This window comes from Harpia harpyja, chromosome 21, assembly GCF_026419915.1.
Source record: "Harpia harpyja isolate bHarHar1 chromosome 21, bHarHar1 primary haplotype, whole genome shotgun sequence".
NCBI lineage: Eukaryota > Metazoa > Chordata > Aves > Accipitriformes > Accipitridae > Harpia > Harpia harpyja.
The window spans coordinates 19,454,295-19,476,559 of record NC_068960.1 but is presented as its reverse complement, the minus strand read 5'-3'; the positions used below and the strand labels follow the sequence as shown (position 1 = coordinate 19,476,559).

The 22,265-nt window shown below is 50.6% G+C and overlaps 2 protein-coding genes across 3 annotated transcripts in view; both read right to left on the bottom strand.

Annotated features, from left to right (window-relative positions):
- Window positions 1–5,331, bottom strand: part of C21H8orf33 (chromosome 21 C8orf33 homolog) — a 33,120-nt gene extending 27,789 nt beyond the window's left edge. Inside the window, exons 1-3 of one of the 2 annotated variants that reach the window (XM_052773447.1) lie at window positions 5,161–5,331; window positions 2,201–2,338; window positions 1,286–2,013 (exon numbers count right to left, since the gene is read on the bottom strand). In XM_052773447.1, coding sequence (XP_052629407.1) covers window positions 1,286–2,013; window positions 2,201–2,270 — 798 coding nt within the window. In that variant the 5' untranslated portion in view covers window positions 2,271–2,338; window positions 5,161–5,331. Of the gene's footprint in view, window positions 1–1,285; window positions 2,014–2,200; window positions 2,339–4,252; window positions 5,135–5,160 lie in introns of those variants that run through there. The other variant, XM_052773446.1, reaches the window with a different exon arrangement.
- AMDHD2 (amidohydrolase domain containing 2) lies at window positions 4,264–14,615 on the bottom strand. Its single transcript, XM_052773448.1, has 12 exons — window positions 14,210–14,615; window positions 13,611–13,747; window positions 12,775–12,914; window positions 12,346–12,400; window positions 11,700–11,912; window positions 10,468–10,556; window positions 9,978–10,122; window positions 9,599–9,706; window positions 8,821–8,889; window positions 8,270–8,371; window positions 7,752–7,896; window positions 4,264–4,343 (listed from the first exon to the last, which is right to left on the bottom strand). The coding sequence occupies exons 1-11, from the start codon at window positions 14,290–14,292 to the stop codon at window positions 7,808–7,810; spliced, it is 1,230 nt and encodes a 409-aa protein (XP_052629408.1). The 5' UTR covers window positions 14,293–14,615; the 3' UTR covers window positions 4,264–4,343; window positions 7,752–7,807.
- Window positions 14,616–22,265: the final 7,650 nt, after the last annotated feature.

The window sequence follows — 22,265 nt, the reverse complement described above, 5'->3', positions numbered from 1 at the left end:
ACTGCCTCTATTTGATGGATTTAATATTTGGCTGCCATTCAGATGATGCTGTTTTCTGGAAAGCTGTCCAGGGCCTTTCCTCTGAAAGAAGCTGTGAAATCAACTTACAGATGGGAGGAGTAAGCATTAACAACAAAAAACCCCTACCCCCAAACCTGCCCGAAATCAAAAGCAAACAATGGACAAAATTGGAAGCCAAGTCTTGGTGTCTCAGCTCCTGTATGCTTGCCCAACCAGAAATGCATGAGGACAAGGAAGCTGAAGCCCATGAAGATGGAAGAAGCCAAATCCCACCATGCAAAGCCAGCTGGCTAACTGAGCAGTGGAAGGGAGAGGGAAACAGGGCTGCACCCTGGGGCTGAAACAATTCTTAACTGTTATGTACATGTAAACACAAAAGCCCTCATGCTGTCTCCTTTTCCTCACAACAGTCTCCTTCCAATGGACTGGAAGGGCTTTACATCACCTTCAAATCTTTCTAACTTTCTGGTACTCAGCAGAACTGGTAGGGTTGTTGGTGAAGCAGCACTTTGGATGGAATGCTTCAAGAGGCAGGTGAACACTCAGTGCAACTTCCATGTAGAATATTAACAAAAGCAAGTTTTTTGTAATTTTGTATTTCAGTATTGCTCAGCTGGCATTGTTTGTTAATAACTACATCAGTGCTTGAAAGAAAAATAAAATGAAGACTGGGACCTTAGCAGAACATTAGAAAACCTCAGGGTGTGCCTTAATAGTGTGTTTACACATAACTTGCAACTTCAGTCGATTTCTGGGCCATGCCTTACAGTGGGAACCCTCTCAGAAGCACCCTTAAGCTTTGCACCAGACCCTGCCGCAGCCTTGGCTACACCAGGTAGCAGCCCTGCACCTCAGCTTTGCTATTTGCATTACGTGAGCAATCATCCTACCCGGTAACATGCAAATCAGGGGTACAGTGGCTGGTTCAGCATGCACAGATACCAACTTGGCACTGACTGAGGACTGTTACCTCCGTTGTTTACTTTTATTTTTTTAAGAAAACGTGGCACCCAGCTTGCCAGGATTAGCTGTCAAGTCTAAACATAAAATGTTTCGGCACAAGTCTGAAGCAGACAACGAAGGACCATTAACTTCCTTTCCTCAACTGTCTAGCAGAGAAAGAAAACAGCTGCTGTAAGAAATAAGCAGCAATCCCTGTCTTTCAGCTTTCATCTTAAGCCAGTATACTAACTGTTAAACTATGCAAAGAGATAAAGTTTTTCTTTTGCTCAAGGGTTTATAAATTATGAGATCACATCAATACCTGACAGGTCTCATCCTGGTGGGAATTATCCTTATTTTGACATCTATTAGCTTCTGCCTTTGCCTTCCTGTTGATCTCAGTTTCTTCTTTCTCCTTTTTACTGACAGATGTTTTTTGTTTCTTCTTCTTTTTCTTCTTTTGGGCAGCCCCATCTGCTGCTGACTTCTCTGTCACTGTCTCATCTCCAGGAGCAGTCTCTGGTCGGGGGATCTTTAACGTGACATGGCTTCTATCCTCTTTGGGTGCACTATCTGTAATTGGAGTCAACTCAGGCTCCTGCAAGGCTGAAATCCGTGGCATACCCGCTGACTCAGTAGGCAGTGAATTACCCAGCACTTCGTGATCTGCTGTACGCTCTATATGTTGGCTTGCTGGAACTAAATGAACCAGAGGACAGTCTTCATCTGGGATGGCAAAGTTGAAAGCAAACTTGGGTTCTTGTCCAGAGGCAGCAAAACTCAAGGCTCCATTCCAGTTCTCCTGCTCAGTGGCTCTTACATTGGTTTGTATCTGCTCAGCACCACTGACACCAGGGACTGCTTCCAAAGGTGTATCAATTCCTTCTGGGTCAATCTCAGAAAGTGTAAAATCAAATCGGAAGCTGTTGTCAGATGACATGAACCACTTTGGCTTTGCCTCAGAGATTCGGTCAGATTGTTTCCCATATACCACACCATCTGAAGCCTGCCCATTGCTTTGCTGTACTTCCACATCACCAGGTTTCACGTCTAGAAAAGACAAAGAATAATGTTTCTACCAATATGCCAGTTTCCTACTATGGGGATGCCACTGCTACTGCAACTCCCTCTGTAAGGTGCTGCCACAGAGTGGCGATCCAATCAAAAGCTGCAGTGTAAGAAATCTACAGAAAAGGATGAAATATCGCCATCCCTTGAAGGGACAGCTCAAGCTCACCTGCCTTCTTCATGCTCTTCTGATCCTCAGCCATCTTGAGATGATAATCCCCAAACACATCATTCATCATTTGTTGCTTCTTCACAAAAGGAGTCTCATGGGAGCGCAGAACCTTGAGAATGTGCTGTGTCTCCTCTGCTGCGCTCAAGAAAAAGACCAAGAAAGACAAGAAACAGGTTATGGTGGGCCTTACAATGTTATTGGGTGGGATGCTGATGACTGGGTCTCCTCTGAACGTATTCGGTGTTCATACCACTTCCAAATAATCCATGACTGGCATTCGATTAAAAGGAAACTCCAAGTGCTTCTAGAAGCTGAAATACCATGAAATGTTCTCAAAAAAAAAAAAAAAAAAGTCTTAACTGCTTATTATATACGGTAAGAATCTTACACTGCAGTAAGTGCACTACTAATGGCACAGAAGCTACAGACGGCTTAACAACCCTTCCCCCAAAGCAACTGACAAATCCAAGAGCCTAGCTCAGTGTCTCTTCTCTGGAAAACTGGAAAAAATCTGACCGAGTAGTGAGCACACCCTGAAAAGGAGGACCCTTGCTTGACTCTCATACAAACTGGCCTGACCACAACAGTAATCCCAATTCTTTCGGTCAGAGCAAATTCTCTAAAAAGCATAGCTGTTCTTCTGTGACAGCGGTCCCCAAAGACCTCAGTTTGGGAACTCCAGGATGCAGTCTCCTAGCGTTTGGCTCACACATTTCAAGCCACAAAAAAGCTTGATGTACTAGACTAGTATTTTGGAATGGGCACACACCCATCTCTCTTGGCTGCAGTGCATCTCTCTGGAACTCTCCAAATGAGGTATATCTTGCAGATCCAACACTGAGAGTCCCATGCTAGGAACAGAGTAACAGCATGCAAGCGCGAAGCAGAATGCTGCAGTGGGGCTGTAACCACCCACAAAAGTGGGACATATCTTCCCAGCACCTGGGTGTCAGGGTCCTGAGCACACATTTCCCCCTACTTCAAGGTGTTTAGCTGGCTGCATTCAAGGCCTGCTTGCTAGTAAGAGCTGTTACAAAGAAAGAGCTAAAGTTTCAGGGGAACCTCTCCCCTCCCTCTCTTATGAGCTATTTTAAGCTGAGGATCTCATGCATGGCACTGCTGCAGCCAGGTACCTCACTGATCCAGACCTTGAATTCCTGGCTAGAGCTTGGGTCTGCCTCATCACCAGAGACTTCTCTGGTGATCCGGACTCCAGGCAGAGCCTGGTTACCATCAGCAGTACCGTTTTGCTCTCCTTGGTCAGGTTCTGTGCAAATGGGCCCTTTTCTGGCCAAGTCATTGCCTCTGCTTGCCTTGTCACTGTGCTCAGCTCCCGCCTCCCCTTGAGGAGCAGCCTTCCCCTGCTGCTGCTGGATACTAGGTACCGAGCACAAGATACAGGTGTAACAAAACTGTCTGATGCTCAAGCATGGTGTGTGGGCACATATTAATCACTGCTACATGCTCAGGTGCACCAGTGAACACTCATCTAGGCATCTTACAAAAGGTAGCCACACCCCTCCTCTAAATGTTAAGTACTAGCCATCAGTAGGAGCAGGATGTGTGTCTTCATATATTTACAAGTTGGACTGACTACATCAAATTGTGATCTTCTGAAAAGTATTTTATAGGATTTTATCTTTCACGTAATTTCTCCCTGGAACAAGAACAATGAAGAACAAGCTTCACAAAAATAAGCCTACTGGTGTTTAAGGGCCAGACACACTGATGCAGAATTTCCTTGAGATTGGAAAACAAGAGCAGAGCTGTAGCAGAACCAAACAACAAGCTGTTAAGATGGGAAAATGAGAACTTGAGAAAGAATACAGAAAACAGGGAGAATGAACATCACAGGAATGAAAGATAAAGCTGCTTCCAGACAGATAGTTCTTAAAGTTCAATGCTTTATGTTGTTTTGTATTTAGAACAAATCCCATATAACAGAAGATTACAAAACAGATGGGAGAGAAGAAACACAAAAATGTTCAGGTCTACTAAATCAGAACTGAGGTTGGAATATGGCTGCAGACGGTGGAAGAAGCAACATACCTTGTTTTGGGGTTGGGTTGACGCAAAGGAGATTTGCGTCCAGCTGCGAAATGCACCACTCCAGCTCATCTTGGAATGTGCCTTTGGGAACCTTGGACATGGGACGGGGGAAGGCACAATGTTTAAAAGAAGCACAAATCTCTTACTTGTGAAATTGATTCCAAAACTGAGTTTTCTGAAGCCCTCTCTGCTCTTATGGGAGATCAGACTAGCAGGTCATAAACCCCTTTTCTGGCTTTACGCTTGAGGTGTGTTTTGTAACTAGTCCCATTTATACCATAAATCAAGACAGCACAGGGTGGGACACATGCCCTGCAATATTGCCTATTTGAAGGGCACCAAATGAGCCCTTTTCATTACAAAAATTGAAACTGCTACTCTTACTAGCAGTAAATCACCCACACCTGGCAAGCAAGGACTTCCCACAGGTTGGTTTTTTTTTTTTCTTTTTTCTCCTCCTCCCTTTTTAAAGGCCTCAAATGGAAGATTTCTCATTTTTCCTGAAGCTTATTCTATGGCATAATATGTCTCCACAGCAGGAAATTTCCCTCCAGCGCAGCTCTGGCAATACACAGAATTTATCTTTATGCTAAACACAGGTCCTTAAGACTACCTTTGCTGTATTTTTACGCTGCCTGCCTCCTGCTAAGCAGGTGGAAAGTAAGGCTTAGAAGTCCGCCTGTGAACAAGACAGTCAGAAAGTTAAAAAAAGTCTTGCCTTAGCAGAATAACGAGGTGACCAGGAATTGGGAAAGGCAGGCACAAGTGTTAGGGAACTCCTTTAAAGAAAACCTGCCGTGAGCGGGGGACGCTGCCGGGAGACGGGTACCTCGGCAAAGGGCCGGCGGAGCCGAGGGTACCTCAGCACAGAAGGGAGAGGCAGAGAGGGGGCCGACCAAAGCTCTTACTCGCTGCATGCTGGGCAGTCTCCGCGCCGCCACGGGGAGGAAACCGGGCCCCTCTGCCACCACCCACCTCCGGTCACAGAACAGCCTGTGGACTCCCGGGCTCCAGCTCCGCCGGGGCCGGGGCCGGCACCAGCGGCTGAGGCCCAGGGCCGGCCGGCCGGCCTGCCCGCCCGCCCGCCGCCCCACGACCTGAGACAACCACCGAGGCCCGGCGGACAAAGGCGGGAAGGGCCCGGCCGCCGTGCACCGCTCAAACGCCTCCCCCCGCCGCGGTCCGCCCGCCGACCCTCCGGCCGCTCCCCGGAGCCCCGCGCCTCCGTTCCGCCCGCCGCGTTGAGGGGAAAGCGGGGCCCGCCCGGGCCCGCCTCGCCCCTCGGGGCCCCGGCACCCAGCACGCACCCGCCGGCGAGGAACGGGGAAAGGCCCCGCTGTCCGCCGGGGGCGAGGGGCTCGCCACCGACCGCCACGGGCCGCCACGGGCACGGGAGGCAACGGCGGGGAAGGCCCGGCGAGGTCAACCTGCGTGCCCGGCCCTCCCGTGCCTGCCCTTGCCGGGGCCCGCGCAGGGAGGGCCGGGGGAAGGCCCGGGGTGCCGAGGCACGAAGCCTTCCTCCGAAGCCGGGTGAGCCAAGGTTGGGGACGCCTCGGCGGGAGGTGGCTCAGAGGAGATGAGCTCCCCACCTTGGCGGTGCCATCGTCCCCCGCCGAAGCTCACCTCCCTCTCCCCCGAGCCCCACAGAGAGCTGCCGGGCCGCATTTGCACCGGCGGGCCGCGGGCTGTCCGGCTGTGGCCTCCATCCATGGGACCAAATCCCCGGGCACCTTCGGGAGCAGCCACATCAGCATTATCCCCATCAAGGCGCCGAGGTGCAAGGGCCACAGTGCAGCTGGCAAGTGGCATCCCAGGCTGATAGACGCCACAATACACCACCATGGGTAGGTACAGCATATTTTCAGCAGGCAAAAAAAGGGTAATACACATATACAGGTATTGTCTAATTCCATTTCTATTTTAGACTTCCTTTTGATTATTTCATTTTGTAAATAAAAAAAAAGTTAGACACCTTGTTTCATATGCATTTTTTTTTCCCTTGGATTTTTTTCAACAGCAGTCAAAAGTGCCCCCGCCGAGATCTGTACTGCTGTAGCACGTCACATGTCACAGCACAGTATTTGATGTCTCTTTCAAATGCTTCAAATCGTGGAGGTTATAGTTTCTGCTGACATTGGCAGTTGATGTTAGAAATTCTCCAAGGCTGCCAGTTATTCCAGCACGGTGCTAAAGTGCTAGGAAAGCACTTCCAAAATGTTGCTGTTAAAGGTTATAAAAAGGTACTGGAAAAATCGGCACACTTCTGCCAATCCCGACCAGACTTTTGTCTTGCCTTATAACCTCCACCCTTGCTAAGACTTAGCCCTTGTCTAAGCCCTCCCCTCACTACAAAAACCATCTAATTAGTTTGAGGGTTATCAGAGATTGTCTAAGACTTATCGCAAGGCTTTTCTGACTGCGGTACGTTCGAAATCGGCATCAGTCCTCACACAGAAGTGTCCAAGTGTCAGGAAAAGAGCTGACAGTCAAGTATTGGATTAGATAATAATGAGCATGGGAATAATGAGCTATCAGCAACTGTCTTGAAAGGCCAGAATCCCACTGCAGTTCTCTCCCTCAGTCCCTGAGCTGGACTGAGGGCTCGTGAGCCTCTCGCCACCAGTCTGGATGCATCCCCTAAAGCAAAAGCTTCCTATCTGTGGCCTGAGGAACGCGCAAACCCATCAGACAATGCAAAGGCTCTACTAGGTACGGCTGGGCACAGAGCCTGCAGAACCGATCTAGCCAGAACAAAGGGTTAAGAGGAACATTGCCTTCTGTGGCAGGATGCTGTCCATGTCTCCAACCGAAACTACATGCTGTGGACTCAATGTCCATGCAGGGAAAAGGCACAAAGGACCAGCAATGCCTCATTTTTCCTGGGTTTGATCTCTGCCCTGAGGATTCATCCCACATGGATTCACAGCCCCACAATGGCACCGAGTCCGCGAGCTGTGACAGCCTTGCTCTGAGGACACACAACAGTGGGACTGCCGGGGGATCAGAAAGTGATCCTCAACTTCTGCTGACACAACAGGAACCTTTTAAAATGAAGAGCTGCAAGCTGAGCTGGTGGAAGCTGATGTCTAACCAGCCACGGCTGCCTGGGAGCAAGGCAAACAGCAGGCAGAGGGATGGAAATGGCTTGAGCCTGCCTCAGGCACAGGGCAGGTTAGTGTGTGCTGTATAAAACAGTGCAAAGGCTGGGACAGCTTCACACTGCTGTAAGATGGCGACAGGAGCACCTCTGTCTGGGGACTCCACGCAGGACGGCTGTAATTCGGGTCACTCCAGGGACTGACAATCCCCCCCAACACAGATCTGCCTGCTTTCCCCACTCCACCAACTGAGCACCAACAAATTTGTTGCAGGCATGGCTGTAACTGGAAGCAGCGGTTGCGCTGGAAAACGCAGCTCTTTGGTATGAGGCTCCTTTAAGGGAGTTGCAGGAAGGAATTAAAAAAAAAAAAAAAAAAAAAAAGAGAAGTGGAGTGGTTACCAAAGCTGCTAACCACAGTGCCAGGGAGCCTCGGAGGGCACCAGGACAGCCCAGCGTCACATGCCTAACGCATCCTGTCTCCAGACTTCCTCCCCTGCAATGTATGTGGCTTGCACATACAGACTGTCATTCAGCATCAGGAAATCTGCATCAGACAAGAGAGAAAGGAAGCAGCTGTCAGAGATATGGAGCAGCTGAAGATGGCTGGGAAGAGCTGGGCTTAGTGGGGAAGAACTTCTCCCCACCCCAGAAACAGCAGGATGGCAGTGCGGTGCCATCCTTGCTATGGCAGCTCTGCTCCATGCTTGGCTGAGATGTGGGGGGTCTCTCCAAAGGGCTCAGGAAACACCACCAGCATCCAAGGGAAAAACCACTGGCGCAAAAGCCCAGAGCAAATCCCAGGCAGAGCAAGTCTCCCTGCAGCTCCCACTGAAGCAGGGGATGAAGATGTGTTCACAGCAGCCCATGCTTTGCTCCAGCACCCGGAAGCCCTCACACCATTGTCCCCATACCAGTACCTGCATCGGAGTCGTAATTTAGTGTCCCCTTTTTGTGTTCAATCCCCAGGAGCTGGGCAGGATGCAGAGACGCTGCCTCCAATGCGGTCTCTACCGAGCACCCTTGGACAGAGAAGAGGGGAAACATCAGGGCAGCAAACAGTCCTGTTGCCAGAGCAGCCCAAATCCCCCTGGCTAAGGCAACTGTTAGCCTGGCAGGGACCCGAGCTGGAACACCCTCACCACAGCCAGATGGAGATGGGGAGGGGAAACATCCCTACAGGAGACAGTGGGAAGAGGAGAACTGAACATCTAGGGTATGGGGAGGGGAAAATCATTCACCTTTGTGAGAAAGGAGCAGGAGAGTTCAACTCTCATTAGTGCTGTGGGTTAAAATGAAACCTCCCCTCAAAAAGGTGCTCATCTGAGGCCAGTGCCACTGACGCCAGTGCTTCTCATCATGTCTCAGGTGAGAGGGAACGGTCCCTGGTGGAGCGGACACAGCTGGCAAGAGCGAGACCTCTTCCCGTGTCAACGTAGGGAGCAACAGCTTGTGGACAAGGCTTACTTACCTGTGGCTTCTTGGAAGTGTCGCACACACGTGTCCATGGTCGCCACACTACCGCTCAGGGTCTTTGTGCCTGGGAGAGGAACAGGATGGCACTGAGCCAGTCCCACAAGTCAGCAAGGAGAAGCGGGGTGGTGGGAAAGCATAACATGACCAGAAGGGGCAGAAATCCTGGGTTGTGCGAGGAGAAAGTTGAAGGGCCTGAAGCCATTGCTGCCGAGTGACAGAATGCTGGCAGCGCAGGGAGAGGTACTGGGTGTCACCCCACAGCTCCACCGTAAGACCAACTGGACTGGGTGAAACTAGCTCACAACGCAGGCACCTGCTGCCAGAGACAGAGGAAGGGAACAGAGAAAGGAATGATCCTTCTCTGAAATACCTTCCCAGTCTCCAACTGCTTGCAACTTAGGGAACTTAGCAAGAAGTGGTAGTGTTACAGTAAAGACAAGGGACAATAAATATCTGTAGATTTCTCTGTCCTTTCTGGCCCCGGTGGAACCTCTGGCATTCATGACACTGGGCAACAAGGTGTTCAAAGGTGTTGCAGACAGCTACAAATTGACAGATACCTCCTCACTCCATGAAGATGGGGCACTTCCCCTCTTTACAAGGTGCCTCATTCTCCCCATGGCCAAGTCACTGCAGAGCCATCAGGCACCAAAACCCAAGCGGGTGGCACAAGTGCTGCCTCACACTGATAAGCACTGCAAGGTGTGCTGAGCTCTTCAGGAACAGGCACAAGTGGCAGCACTGTCCCCAGCAATTTAGCCAGAGACAGTTACCTGCAATGTAGGTGTTCAGCCCATCGATCTCCACCACCTGCTGACCCAGCGTGTGCCGACCTGGTGCCAGCCCCATGCCAGCAATTGCATCTGTCACCAGCACCAGGCCTGAGGAATGTAAGGAAAGAGGCTGCGTTAGCTTTGCAGCTGACCTTGCTGCAGCTCCAAGCACTGCGCCACAGTGGCCCTCCCACAGGGGAGCCAGGGTGTCTCTAGCTGCATTCAGCCAAAGCAAGAGGGCTAGTGGATCAGCACACATGGCTATGACCTCTTTCAGGCAGTGAGGGCAGCACGCCACAACACTTGCACAAGTGTTTTGTGCGAGATGGCACAGCGCTTGGGATGGCTGGTGACGCTGCATGGGCCTGGCATGGCTCACCTTTGGGGTGGGCTCGGTGGGCGATTCGCAGGGCAGCAGGGTTGGTGTGGATGCCATCAGAGATCATGCCGTAAAAGACCCTCCGCCCAGCAGGAATCTTGTCACTTGTCAGCAGCCCCACGATCCCAGGGTCACGATGGTGGAACTGCCCAAGGGGAGAGAGAACAAGCTGTGGATCATCACTAGGATTTGTGGGCTGAGACTCTTCCCATCAGGGGATGCAGCTGCCATCTCTATCAAACAGTGCCTGGCAGCTGGGTGCTCCGTGCTTTACCAGACAAGTCTGAGCATTTCCTTGAATTTCAAGTCTGCTACAGCCTTGACTCTCTTTTAGATCAGGCAGGAGAAACGTGAAGCCAGAGGTTCAGTGCTGAAACCTCATTGCAAGGCCTGTTATGAAACAAGCTGGGGAGAATATGCATCTGTGGAGAGCAGGAGACAAAGCACCAAAAGCAATACCAGTGCAGGGCAAGTACCCTCGGCTACTCACCGGCAACATGGCATTGAAGAGGTGAGTGATGAAGGTAGCACCATGCTGCACAGCCTCCTCAGCCTGGGAGAGATTAGCCACTGAGTGACCTGGGAACAAAGACAAATGCATGATTTTTCTGCCTATCCCTCCATTTATTTCCCTACAGGAGTGAAGATGCTCTGTCACTATGACTCTACGCCGATGCCCCACCCTGGGCCAAGGTCTGAGATGCCAGCCTTGGCACAGAGGTGTCTGGCCATGACCGTGAGGGACTCTGGCAGTGCATGTTTCACCTGAACACGTTCACTATTCACATCACAACCGTCACAAATGCTGCCTTACTCACAGAGAGTTGCCTTCAGGCTAGGCTGGAGGTCCAAATACATGCCTTTCTGCTTTCCTCAGATATTTAAAGGCTTAATAGAGAGGTGTCAAGGGAGTAGAGACAGTGGACACTTTGCCAAGAAAGAATATGGGGATAAAACTACCCAGAAGGAAAATTCTCTTTTCCCCAACATGCACAGCAGCTCTAATGCTGTGTGGGCAAACTTTGCTTTTCTGTGATTCTTTGCTTTATGTGGCTGTGAGATAAAAGATGCTCTGCTGTATGAATGCCTTTCTCATTTAAGGTTTAATTTCACCCTGAATAACTCCCCCCTGCCTTTTTTTTTTTAACAACAAAAAAAAAGAATTTCTTTAATGGTCTGAGGCAAAGAAGAATTTGTGAAACAGAGGACAAGAAAAATGCAGCCAGTTTTAAGTCAGTGGCCTGCAAGGCAGTGGAGGGAGGTCTCCTGCAGCACTTCTGGTTGAAACAGAGTTCTCAAAACTCAAGTGTAACCTTTGGAAAATTATTTCACCTGTCAAACAAGGCCTAAAGCAGTTGAACTTCAGAGTTTGAACTTTCCACATCATCAACCTTCAATTACATCTTTATTCAAGTAACACCGCTATTCTTTCCTGTGTATTTACAGCACCAGATGCTGCCTTGTGTTAAACTGCAGGGGCTTTTCAATCAATATGAAGTTTGGCCCTTACCGTACAAAGGATGACAGATTCGCAGCATCAAGTGAGGTCCCCATTTGTGACAGGTCTGTCACCTCCATATAGGCCCGGCAAAAGAAAATCCCACCCCGTCCAGTCACACTGAGACACCATTGGAGATGCTACAGCCCCAAGAGAGGGGCTGCCTGGCCCGCGTGGCAGAGGGAAACGGAGCTTCCCTAAGCCTCCTCCGCCCCAGCCCTTACCGAGCGAGACACAGATGCCCCGCTTGGTGAGTTCCTGGATCACCTCACTGCTCCTCTTCATCTCTGGGGCCAGGGTGACTATCCGGACACACTCCAGGGACCCGTAGGTGGCAAGAAGGTCCTGGAAAGCACCTGCCTCGAAGGTGCGGAGGCAGTGCTCCGGGTGCGCCCCTTTCTTCTCCTTGCTGATGAACGGTCCTTCCAGATGGGCCCCTGCCCAAACAGGAACACAAAGCCATGACCCTTCCTCTCCCCTGCAAGGACCAAAAAAACCTGCTGTGCCTACCCTGCTCCAGTCAAGCTCTTGCCATTCTCCTGCAGCAAAACACATGGCTCCGGTAACTCTGAGCACAGCACAGCGAAAGATGCAGTGCTGGCAACTGGCCAAGCCACCCCACTGCCGTTACCCTGTGGGGCCCAAAAGGGCTGGAGCGGTGCAGGTATGATGGCAGAGACCATAGCAAAGGCCAAGCACAGGCTGAGGGAGAAAGTGGGTCTGTGCCCACCTGTGCATCCCTCCCATCAAGAGAGCTCCAGCCCCCATTTGTGCTGTCCCTACAGTAGCTTCTTTCTCCTTAACAATCAACAAGATAATTGCCTACCTAGAGTAGCACCAGAGAGGACAGCGAGGGACAAAACCACTTACCCAGGATACCTGCTCCATGGGCTCCACCATTTCTTATACTGATCTGAGGGAGAACCTAGAGAAAGGGGTTTGTCAGACATGGCACCCCAGACACAGCACCCCAGCCTGCCAAAACAAACCCAAACCTTGGGTCCGGAGAGAGCTTTGTAGCTGGACCACTTTGGACCATCAGCCAAACACAGCCCACAAAGAAAAAATCAGCTGCAAGCCCGATTGTGCAAAGCTGGTCTAGGAAACATCGCTGTCTCAGTGGTCTAAAGGTTAAGGACAAGAAATCCAGGGGTAGAGTCCAGCTCCTCATGCCCATGGCTTTTCCGCCAAGGCAGCTATCCCAGTCTCTGTAGGCCCAGCCTTGGCCCTCTCACCTCTTGGTACCAACCTCTCAGCCCTTTATCACCTTGAGGATGAGAGGGGAAGAAAGGCACTTACCTGGTGGTACACAGATGGAGGAGAGGTCACCAGGGTGGGACAGAAGGAGGTCACTCCATGGGACAGGATTTTCTGACTGACCAGGTCAATCCCTGATTTGACGTCATCTGTAGCCAGGGAAAAGTCCACCCCAAAGCCTCCTGCACCATGACCAAAGCAGAGATGAAATTGCAGCTTCCCCAGTGGATGTTTTCCCACCCGAAAATGCCAAAGAAACATTTTGCGTGACCAGAGTGAGCCTTTCCATTTGTATGGCACTGACCAGAAGCAAAGGGCTCTTCCAGCACTGCTCCTGTCCTACATTCACAAGGCTCTGTGAGTACAAATCCAACCAATGCTGTTCTCCTGAAGTGCTTTTCCCCACAGCATCCCAGCATTTTGCAAGCAACAACTTTTTATTTTGATGCAGGGCAAAACCTGAGGATTCCCCACTGAAGAGGGGATCTGACTTCCAACATAAGCTACCTTAGAACAAGCCCCTCTCAACCCTCAGGAAAGAGCTATAGCAGGTAATGTTTGTTCCCTTGAGAAGTCCTGCTCTGTCCTCCCGGCATCATGGAACATCCCTGTGCAGGGGCAGGATAAAATGTTGATAAAAATGAGGTTAAGAGGAAAGCTGAGCTGAAAACCCCACCGAGCCAAAGGGGATCAGTTATGTGACAGCAGCAACCACGGGCAAAATTGTTCTTTATCGTTAGTTCGGTGACTCACATCTCCCTCGAGCAGCTGAAATGCATTTGGTCATGGGCAGTATGCACACAGCAGGGTTTGAAGGTCTGGGATGGACAAACCCGGGACTCCCCACTCCCCTGCGAGCGCACATGGCTTCACCGTACCATTGATCTGGACGTCGATGAAGCCCGGGGTGATGATGCTGTCCTTGCAGTCCAGCTGGACGTCAGCAGAGCCCTTCTCATCAAAGAAGAGTTTCTCCGGGTTGAGGATCTTCCCCTCTCGCACCCACAGGTCCTCCCTGAAGGGACAGTTACACACTCACCAAGCTCCAGTGCCATCTGCAGTGGAGCACACGGGAGCAGGTGGCCGTGGCCCCAGTGATAGGGGTGGCCTCGGGCAGAGCAGACCCCACCAGCACCCTCCAGCCATGGGCTCTCCAATGTCTACTAGGGCAAAGCTGCTCCTCCAGCAGCGACCCCTCTCTGCCTGGCCTCTGGCCTTACAAAATTCACGGGAACGGGGTTTTCATGGGCTGCCCGTCAGAGGAGGCAAACGAAAGACGAGGGGAGCAGAGGGGCTGTAGTACTTCACACACGCCTCATCTCCTTCGGAAATCAGGCGGAAGGGACGAGGGACGGTGGGAGCGCAGGGGGGGAGAGCCGACAGCTGATGCACTGGGGGACCTGGGGACAGTCGCTCCAGGTTCCAGGTCAGCTCTGCAGCCCGGCCGTGAGCCCCGACACCCCCCGGCACCCCTCACCTCTGGAGCTGGTGGCTCCTCAGGATGCGGCAGTTGGTGAACTGGACGATGGGAGCGTCCGAGACGGATTTGTTGGACGGCATCGTGGGGCCGCGGGAGCCGGCGGGAACGGGGCACCCAGCCGGTGACCGGCGTCAGGGGCACGGGGCAGGGACCAGGGGTGGCGGAGCGGGGCAAGGCCGCGGCTCCGGTGCGAGCGGCTGCCGCGGGAACGGGGAGCCGGTGAGGGGCGGAGGGGCCGGAGCACCGCCCCGGGGGCAGGCGGCGGGTAGGCCGCCGCCCCTCCCCGGGGCTCCGGGCCGACGCTATGAGGAAAAGGCCCCGCCGGCCTGCGCGGCCAGGCCCCGCCGCGGGACCCGTTCAGGGCCGGACCCGGTGCGGCCCCCCCCGCCCTCCGCGGGGCAGCGGCGGGGACCGGGACACCCGGGGGCGGGGCCGGGATGCGGGGGCGGGGCCGGGGGCGGGGCGTGGAGCAGAGGGAACGCCGGCCTTACCCCGCAGCGCCGCTGGTTCCCAGTCACGTGAGCCCGCTCAGCTGACGCGCCGGGATTCCCCCCCCGCCCCGCCGCACGTGACCATCCCGCAAGGAACCGCCATCATGGGAAGGGCATCGCCATCTTGAGGAGGTCGGCGGCTCCGCAGAGGCTGCCGGGCTGAGGGGAGGGGGCCGGCTCCGCGGCCACGACCTTGCTTTGAAAGCCGGTGGCGAAGGAGAACCGGCGGTCGCGGAGCTCACGGCCACAGCTGTCCTTGGCCCTGGCTCCCCCTTCGGGCCTGGGGGTCTCCTGCCGGCCCACACAGGCCGCTGGGCCTGGGGTCTGGCATTGTCGCCGGCACGGTGTCAGAGGTGGCTGTGGGGACGACACCGCAGAGAGATGCCTGCTCTTGCCCGGGAAGCCAGGGAGGGTGGCAGGTCCCCCCCACGCCCTGCAGGCCTGGGGTCTCGCTCGGCCCCTGGCCTGCTGCCCTCCCTCCTTTCAGGGAGTGTCTCAGGGCATTTACTCTCTGTATCTGGTTTAATCACACTAAGCATTAATAGAAATGAATAACGTTCCCTACCGGAGCCTTAAGGGGGCTGGCAGCAATATGTGCTGGTGTTCCGCTGCGGCACGTTAATGCGGAGCTCATGAAATGCTCTTGAAAAGGTCTGGTACCAGTGGGGAGTGACACATGTCCTAAGGGAACACATCTTACCCAGGGAAACTCCAGACCTGGTGAGCTCAGGAAAGCTGGAGAGGGGTGGGGAAAAGCTGCTGCGCTGACCATGCAGGTGTCGACATCTGCTCATCACAACCACCTCCGCAAGACCACCTTCTTGCCAGTCTGCACACACCTCCTGCTGCCGCTTGCCTTATGCTCTGATGAGAAATGTTTGGGGCAGAATCTTTTTCCACTGTGTCCACTGACTCCAAACCGGAGCTCCTCAGCGCAGGTGGTCTAGAGCATCATCACTCAAGAACCATTACTCAGCCCCAGGACAGACTAGAGTAAGCTCAAGCCACCTTTGCCTTCACAAGTTCACTATTACCTGGCATCTTCCAGCCAAGGATTCTGCAGTCCTTAGTGAGCCATGATGCAGCTCTTGTACAGGCACTGTCACCGCTAGCTGGGCAGCCATGTCACACGCCAACAGGTGAATGCCATTGTGGAAGAAAACATTAACCGCAAAGTATTACTTTTTATCAGACAAACTTGAAAGGCCTGAGAGGCCAGGGAAGATGAATTAGTGGTTCCTAATGTTGTGTGAAACTTAACTTCTCCTTGTTGTGAGAAACTTAATGTCTCAAACATTGTGGTGGGGCAAGTTCTGTCCAGCCCGGGTCGTGACACTTTAAAGTCTGTGAATTTGTGAGTAAGTAAGCTTGGCTTGAACAGCCACAGTGGACTTTTGTTCCACTTTGGGCAATGATTCTGCCTGGATGAACTGCTCTGCTCACTTTGTGGCACACCGCACATGCATGGGACAGCACGCACACAGTACCGTGAGGGGCCAGCGGGCTACATCCACTGTGCAAGGAAGCAAATCTGCAGGCCTTGCTTCATCTGACTCATCATTATTTACTTCTTGAATGGCAACCCCAGGCAGACCGAGGTGTGCTGGATGGACCTGTCACAAAGGACCAGCTGATCCTTGCCTCTAAGAGCTGGTAGACGAGTGTTGCAAAGCATGTACCTGCTTAGAAATCTGGCTGGGCACAATAATAATTACACTAACAACATTAAGTTTGAACTGTTTATTGGCTCAGGCAAAGTAAGATTTCTGGAACCCACCCTTCACTGTTCTTTTCTCAGTCCCAGGTACAGGGAAAAAGAGTTAACTGCAACCTGGACAGGTAAGTCATTACTTCTTTTAAACGTTACTTTCTAAGCTGACAGCATTGCTGCAGGCAGGCTCCTAAGGTCATCTGACAAGTCAGCAGCAGCCTGGGAGAGAAGACAGAAAGCTTGTTCCGTGCTCCACAGCCAGGCCCCTGCCTTTTCTCTCCAGCAGACTATGCCACCAGGGGTCCTTATGTCTGCAGTCTCTGTGGCCAGAAGAGCAACAATGTCCAATCTCCAAAACATTACAGGCAAGAACTATGCACTGTTCAAATTAAAGCCCACATCCTCGACAGTCTAAGGATTTACTCCTGATCATCTGCTGGCAGACGCTTCAATATCCCCTCCATCCTCTTTGCTCCACAGGGACTGCTGTGTGCTGCAGCAGTCCACCAAGCACTCTCACTCGCGTGTTTATCCCGTTTGGTGTCCCACGGTATCGCAGAGAGAGTCAACTGTCTCATCAAGGACTGTGTCTAGGCAGGGTGCTGATGTGAGCTCTGTTGATGAATCACACCGAGAAAAGATAAATGATGGGGAATGCAATTGTGCATGAACATAACATCCCCATCTGGCCAGGAATTGAATTTTAATGAGGTTTTATGCTGTACTTATCATTCCAAGATGTCAGTGCTTGTCCACACTACAAGCTGCCTCTTACTGTCAGCAGGGTGACAGTAAAGGCCCCTGAAATGGAGAGCTGAGAATAATGCTAGTTGAGGCCAGGAAAACTACATGCAGCACTGTTTTGGGAATTTGAGGCTAAGAATGGCTTCAGGCAGGTTTTCCTCATTGTGGCTGAAATTATCCACGTCTGGGGCAGCCAGCAGCATATTAGTGGGAATGACTTGTGGCTTCAGTACAGGTGAAGTCGAGGAGACTCCAAAACTGGAAGATTAGAAAATGAATCCTAAAAGCGGATCTCAGGCGTGCTTATTTAAGCAAATGACTCTGCGAGGAATAAGTACCCTTCCAAGCTGCTAAATTGAATTCAGATGTCAAAAGGCATATACAGCACCCAAACTGCCTGTGGCCAAAACAGGGCACCTTCATACAAACGTACCAACTAACAGACTTGTGACAGTAACTTTTCTTGGCAGTGGAAGAGACATCTAAGTAAATGCAAATACTGACTGCTTAGAGATAGTAACATCCACTATAAAAGATCCTGCCACAGGGTCCACCCCATTGACACAGCTTCACCAACCCTTTGGCAATAAAGAGATCCAACATTTTTCTAGGCTACAAGCCCCAAAGCGAACCACTGAATCAGAATGCTGGAAAATGGCCCGGACCTCCCCCTGTGCTGCTGGGAAGAACAGAACAAGCCTGTGCTGAGATGAAAGGTATGGAAATTTGCCTCATCGTTGCTGTAGGTATGTCACCCAACCCAACTTTATGTCACTTATCTGTCCTGCTTAAGTCTTATCCCTTTGGATGTTCTTCTATTTCTCACTATTAAATTAACCCTGTCTTGCGTCACCAATAATCGCACACTCCCTCTCTAATAATTGCATGTTCTTTCTCTCTAGTGCCCCAGTAATAGGCTGAGGGAATCACAAGCTGTAGTTTCACTTGCATTTTCTTTAGGAAACGTTTTTTTCTTCAGGTTGAGTTATTTTTAACCTGGCTCAATTTCCAAATTAGATTCACTGCCTGGCGGCATGCGAAGTTGTACCAGCGCGCTTGGGAGAAACAAGGGAGTGTGGGCTACAGATGTGAAAGAAGGTCTAGGTGTCCAGAGGGAGGGCTTGGGCTAGCACTGCTGCCAAATGAAGTGCTTGTGGAGATCCAGCCTTGGCTTCTAATTTTTCACATGCATTCACAAAGAGGTCTACAAAATTGTCCTAATGCACACAAGAGCCAGGGAGGCTGTTTATGAGTTGAGAACACACTGCCCATTTCGGTAATATATGTGATTTCCTAAGATTTGTCCTCAGCCATTAGGTGTAGGTGGTCGTTATCGCTCTCTGACATTTGAGATCACCACTTTACCCTCTCCCAGAGGCAAAGGAGGAAAGCACAGCTCTAATAGCAAGGACAGTTCAAAGTGCCAGAAATGGGTCGAGGACTGAAACTGCCACCAGTATCCTCTTGGTAAATCCAGAAGAGCCAGGACTTGAGCCTGTGGTGAGTGCATCTCATCCCCTCAGCAAAAGGAAGATGGCAAACACAAGCCACTGATTCTCCAGGAACATCACCCTGCCCTCCTGCTACCCAGCTTGTACTCTCACAGGTCTGTGAGACCTCTCAGTGGTCTGTAGATGCCTTGTGGGACGCGCTCGGCAGTTTGGCCCCTAGTCGTACACACTGTAAGGTTGGGGGAGGATTTTTTTCTGCGTGCTTTGGCACTGTGATAGAGCAACTAGCTCGACAGAAACTCAGTGATATGAGTTGCAAAGCTGTGACTGTCGCAGGAGCTAAATGAAGCGTGACTTGCAGAGAAAAGGAACAGCGTTCATTAGTGAGTAATAGGAACAAAAATGGAGAAGCTTTTCAGGGCACAATCTTTTGACCATAAAACAGAAAATTCCCACTCCAGAGTAAATGGCACTGGGATGACTTAGTCTGGATTTAATTTAATTACGTCAAGACAAAAAGATGTTTAATACCTGTAGAGCAGAGATATGCTAAAAGCAGAGGTGGCAAGTCCTGTGTGTCAGAGACAGAGGTAATTCTCACCTGAGAATAGTGATGGTTTGTACAGTAAGGCCAGATGGAAACAGCAAAAAGCCATAAAATCAATATCCCCATGGTTAGACTGCGAGGGCAACAAGGTTTACTGAGAGAGTTGTTTTCATTACATCGGCTCTTACCCTGTAGTTGAAAACAGCAGCTTAGTTTCTGGGATCAGTTTCTCTTAATGAGGTTTTTATTTCCCCAAAGCTTATTTACTTTTCCAGGTTACTACGCTTCTCTGTAAACCAGGTCTCCCAAGGAAAGACAATCCCTGAGCAATCACAGACAAAATCCTACTATTTAAAAATGCTTCTCCAACAGAGCAGTAAGAAAAAAAAAAAAATCTGCAGCCTTTGAAAAAAAAGCCAGTATGAAAGAGTTAAAAAAGAGAAAGGTCAGCAAGCTCTATGAAGGCATTGTCTATGCAGGCAGCATCTGGCAGCAGGCATCCCTTAACCTTACCTAGCCTGAACTGACTGCTGCTGCTGCAGAGCCACCCTGCTCCATTCTCTCTCTGCAGGGCTGACTCACTCTGCAGTGCATACTCACAGGCACGCAATCTGCCACATTACAGAGCACTATTTATGTGCCAGCAGACACCACCTCTTTTAATCAGGCACTCTACAAGTCCTGTAATTTCATGCTCTGAGGCTGCCCGTTCCCCTTTTCCAAACCAAAGTCAATCCCTGCCAGATGGGACTGCACCGTGATCTAGCACACTGCTGTCAGTAAATGAAGGAAAGGGACAAAAAGGTCCATTATTTTCTTAATGCTCTGAATCACTTCAGAAATTTGCTGATGCAATAGCATCAGTGAAGGACTTGAAATGCAAGTTTTCACCTGGGAGTCATCAATGAGGATCTAGAGCATCACTGTCAGAAAACGCTTGGCAAGGCAACATGCTCAGATTATTAATTTTACTCTCAGCATATTTGCAGGTACTCAGCACAAAACATTTCTCCACCTCTGCATGCTAACCCCAGCATTTGCTTTATGCTCTGTTCTCCTGACTTGCCTGGGTTTATATATTAACAAGGAAGGCTTGATGTTCCAAGGCATGAACGAAAATGCTGTTGATGGGATTTTGCCTGCATTTAGTTACATAAGCATCCATCACCATCCTAAGGCTAGTAACTGCCTTCTGCAAGCTACAGTGTCACCAAGCTACAATGGGACCTTAAGAGTTCCTATGGACCAGTGCCTTTAAATTGCTTATTAATCTTAAGAGATGAGAGCTACCACCAGCATTTAGTTGCTCTCAAATGCAATTTGCTCATATTCTCATAAATTGGCAAAAAAGGCTGGCAGCACATTCCCCTTAAAGAAGGGAAACCCAGATCTTAAACATATTTGCAGCCCCAGCCAGGACATTCTCCTGTCCTGCTACACAAGCAAAATACAGTTCCTCTCACCAGAACTGCAAGATGTAAGTGACATGCTTTCCAGAGAGCCTGAATTTGTGATTCACCCCCTCCCAGCTGCAAGCTCTATCAGACTCTGCATGAAAGTACTGGGAAGGTACTCACTGCAATCAGTGCTCAGAGAAAATTATGCTATAGTTTCCATAAGTGTTTATGACCCCTGGGTAAAGTCCAATTCAGAAGTTTAGAGTCTACTACTTTTGCTGAAGAAAAGAATGATCAACACAATTCAGATCAGGAATTTTTCCCTTACCCCAGGCAACACTTCAGTATACATCCAGGATTTACCTTAAATCAGCTTATGCCTCTATACAGCCCAAGCACCACCACTGCTCAGACTGCCATGAAAAGCCCTTCCGAAACACAAAACCAGCAGTACAGCCCACCCCAAAGCCAAGCAGCTGACAGGCTATTAAATGAATGCAGACAGATCAGCTTTTTAGCAAAGAGAATAAACCAATTAATTTGTTAATATTTATCAACAATTGTTAAAACTACACCTTCACAAAAGTCTGTGAAAATCCATACTAGCAGAATGATTGGCCCATCTGGCCAATCTGACTCTGGAATAGTCCCCAGTTTGGAGACCAGCTACCCAGAAGATGCACAAAGTGCCACCAGGCCTGGGCTGGTGAATACTCCTACCAGGTCAGAAGCTCCAGACACAGCTTCAGTGGATTCCTCATGCTCTGGGTATAGCTCTTCATGGTACTTACACCAGACTTGTTTGCTGCACAGGTATACGCAAGGTACATGGGTGAAGTACATGTACACCACCACAGCTCCCTTCCCAACCAGGCTGACAGAAGACGTTCTGACAGATCACCCAGCTTAGTTTGATCACCAAGGCACCACTAGTATTAGGTATCTGTAATACTAACATTTTGGCTGGAACAAGGTAAAAAGCTCAACCTGTCCTCCAAACTATACAACTAAGATTAAGGTGATGTACTTCCCAAAGGCAATTGGAACAAGCCCTACATTCACAAGGGTCCAACATCTATTTCCCATATGAGCTTCAGCATTGCTTTGCAACACTCAAATCCTCAGGACAAGAGAAGGTTGCTACAGCAGTGACTAGCTGCAAAAGCACAACTTTTCAGCTCAAGTGCTCCTGATTTACAAGTTAAAAAATATAAGTTCTTGAATGAACCCATTCTGTTGATGAGACTATTGTTCAGGTACTTTAGAGGCAATTGCTGCTAACAGCACAGCTTTCCAACCAGCCAAGTTTCTGCACAGCCATCACAAAGACAAGCTGCCTAAAGGCTCTTCAGCAGCTCCTATTCCTTGTTACAAGCTGAAGCCTGCACCCTTGCTCCCTGACTCTGTCTGCTCAGGCCATGCTGCACAGCCTATTACATGTCATTACCATGTGCCAGAGCAAGTATGTGCTGCTTGATCAGGGTGAGCATAGCACTGAAACAGCCTTGCATTCCTGCTCACCACAAGTACTACCCATGGGCAGCAGTTGGAAACAGCATTGCTACTTACCCAGGAGAAGAGGGAATGTTTTAGCGGTGATGACAGCATCACTTCTGCATGGTGCTCAGTCACATCAAGAACCTGCCTCCCCCCAAAGGAACCCCTCCTCTTCCTAGAGAAGCAAAAGCATGAAATCAGAGGCAGAGGACTCA

Bases quoted from the DNA above. Each gene is read 5' to 3' on its own strand.
- AMDHD2 (XM_052773448.1), bottom strand. From the start codon at position 14,292: ATGCCGTCCAACAAATCCGTCTCGGACGCTCCCATCGTCCAGTTCACC. The intron at 10,557-11,699 runs GTAAGGGCTGGG...CTTTGTTCCCAG, and splicing joins GGGCATCTGTGTCTCGCTCG to GTCACTCAGTGGCTAATCTC. The intron at 9,707-9,977 runs GTGAGCCATGCC...TACATTCCTCAG, and splicing joins CCACCGAGCCCACCCCAAAG to GCCTGGTGCTGGTGACAGAT.